Source organism: Ostrea edulis, chromosome 1 (assembly GCF_947568905.1).
Source record: "Ostrea edulis chromosome 1, xbOstEdul1.1, whole genome shotgun sequence".
Classification (NCBI taxonomy): domain Eukaryota; kingdom Metazoa; phylum Mollusca; class Bivalvia; order Ostreida; family Ostreidae; genus Ostrea; species Ostrea edulis.
The window spans coordinates 338,178-340,756 of record NC_079164.1 but is presented as its reverse complement, the minus strand read 5'-3'; the positions used below and the strand labels follow the sequence as shown (position 1 = coordinate 340,756).

General features: G+C 33.2%; 2 protein-coding genes across 2 annotated transcripts; one reads left to right on the top strand and one right to left on the bottom strand.

Annotated features, from left to right (window-relative positions):
• Window positions 1-212: 212 nt before the first annotated feature.
• Window positions 213-1,339, top strand: LOC125675260 (uncharacterized). The gene is made up of 3 exons (XM_056152832.1): window positions 213-454; window positions 584-711; window positions 801-1,339. The coding sequence occupies exons 1-3, from the start codon at window positions 304-306 to the stop codon at window positions 867-869; spliced, it is 348 nt and encodes a 115-aa protein (XP_056008807.1). The 5' UTR covers window positions 213-303; the 3' UTR covers window positions 870-1,339.
• A 202-nt stretch (window positions 1,340-1,541) lies between these two features.
• LOC130051232 (uncharacterized) lies at window positions 1,542-2,579 on the bottom strand. The gene is made up of 3 exons (XM_056152833.1): window positions 2,375-2,579; window positions 2,108-2,244; window positions 1,542-1,983 (listed from the first exon to the last, which is right to left on the bottom strand). The coding sequence occupies exons 1-3, from the start codon at window positions 2,491-2,493 to the stop codon at window positions 1,664-1,666; spliced, it is 576 nt and encodes a 191-aa protein (XP_056008808.1). The 5' UTR covers window positions 2,494-2,579; the 3' UTR covers window positions 1,542-1,663.

Here is a 2,579-nt window from a genome sequence, read left to right as displayed (position 1 = left end):
ATCGACTTGATTTTTACATTTGTATTTATCATTCCCCCATGTAACAAAGAGTACCATTCACTGTATGCCATTTTCTATGGAAAAATGTACATACTCGCGTCTATTTTGATTGATTTATTGGAAAATGAGTGATTTTCTTTAATAAATTATTTCTTTCGTGACAAAGTAATTTCCTTATGTGACAAAGATCTCTATTCATTGTACACGTTTTTCTATAGAGTGTGAAAATGTATATATATACACCACTAATTTTGAAGTTCCACATCAGCCGCATTGAACAATTGATATTTGCATACCCGGAGAATGACGTCCAAAATAAATTTTGAACTAAAATTTGCCAAATCCGGGGATGCTGCCCCGCAGTTTGTTAGTAGGAACTCCTCAGATCAACAATCTGGACAGTTTTCAGTACAGATGTCCCTATTTATGGGGAAAGTCTACTGCCATCTGCAAAGTAAGTTTATGTGTAGATAATTTTGTTTAAATCTTGATGTTAATATCTATAAATATTCTATACCTCTATCTTTTTATTTCTGAAGAAAAGGTCATCATAATTTACTTTAGTTTCAATTATCTTTGGTAGACAATAAGAAGGGGACACAGACTAGCTTCCCCATGACGGCCATGCATGGTCTGTTTGAAATTAGGGAGGAAATACAGGCAGCAGCGGATACACTCCTGAATTTTGCAGGTCCACCATCCCCACCATTGGTGAGTAATAGTTAGATGTATAATCTTTGCATTGTCTGTGGGTAATCGACGAGCTTCACTTCTCTAAACGGGATAAATTTACGTTGCAGATAGCGCTACCTCCTGCCAAAAAAAGGAGGGTGTTTTTTAAGAAAAAAAATGGTTGCAGAGGATTCTGACGGTGACAACGAGGACGAAATTCTCGCCATTTGATATCTTATTTTAAAAGAACATTTATTCTTGTAATATGGGGAATGGTTTATTGCAATAACTTTTTACTCAAGATGCTCTATATCAACAAATGTATATTCACATATATATTTTTAAAAAATTGAAACTAGGAGGCTAATTTTTTATTTGTAACGTGGGAGAATGGCTTATTCGTATATTGATGAAACTAATTATTCTAAAAAAAAAAAATTAAAATTGATAGGTTGTGAATTGTGGGAAAGAAAAAATGGAGGGAAAAGAGAAAAAGGAAGTTGAGGAAATGTTTCGCTTAGTACATCATTTGCTTCAAGATATTGACAGCAAACTCCAAGAAATTGAGAAGAGTGAGAAGCAAACTCTAATTATTATGAACTATTTAAATCAACTATGCTTTAAACAGTACTGTTTCTGCCAATCGCTGAATTGTGGGAATGAAAAATATGGTGAAAAAGAGAAAGAGGAAATAGCGGAAATGTCTCTATTAGTTTCAAGATATTGACAGCAAACTTCAAGAAATAGAAAAGGGTGGGAAACAGGTTCGAATAATTATAGAACGTCTTAAACAGTACAGCGTTAAATTCTGCTTCTGTCAATCATAGGGTAATGAGAGTTCTACACCAACCAGTTCCACGCAAAAGCATATATAGACCATACCTCACTTTGTGAATAAATTAAAGAGATCATTATTTGTAAAACCTTTAATTCATTATATACATTGTAACAAGAATGTTTGCAATAAATATGTGAATACAAACATGAAAACTTATTCATTTATTTTATAATGACCATAGGAATAACCCTCAATTCCACATGGTTCTAGCCAATATCGTTTGTCGTCAAATGATGAGAGAGATACCTTATGGATGGATTTTAGATACAAGTTATGGTTGTCACTTCGTATAGAGCGCATATTATGTCTTTCATATTCACCGTTAGAAAGGCAGTCGACATATTGTTTGTACATGATTTCTTTGCTAACCACGGTTTTTGAAACGCCTTTAGCTTTCTTAACTTCTTTTCCATCGTTGACGACAAAGGAATACATTTTTGGTCGTAGACCCGCAAATCCCCTCACGACAGTTCCTATAAAAGAATCCCACATTATTTTGGAAAAAAGAATTCAACGTTCTGGGAAAATAATGAATATTTTGGAGATTTTCATTGGAATAGGTTATTAACATTTGTACTTGTAATATGTTAAACTTACCAGCTGTTTCATCTTTCATTTTGCCAACCACCTTCTTGTTTTTGTCACTAAATAAGAAGTGCTCTCTTGGGTAGTTTGAGGTATCGAACAGATCCATATGTTGATGTATCTCATTATACAGATCTTGGACCTCAAATCTATGGTGCAAACATATGAAAAAAGAAATGTAGTGATGTGCTATGTTATGATGCAAACATATGAAAAAAGAAATGTAGTGATGCGCTATGTTATAAGTGTATGAAGGTATTACAATATGAATTAATTTACCTGTAAAACAGAGAATCGGTGTCAGTCATCAATAATTTTGCCTTTTCCTTGTATTGTTTCTTGATGAAATCATAATGGATTTGGTACATGAATAACTTAGAAATGTCCAATATTGCCATGCCGGTATATATGGGTTTGTTAAGTAATAGTTTTATTTTTTTGTTTTTCACCCCAACTAAATGTGGATCAAATATGGTAAACGTTT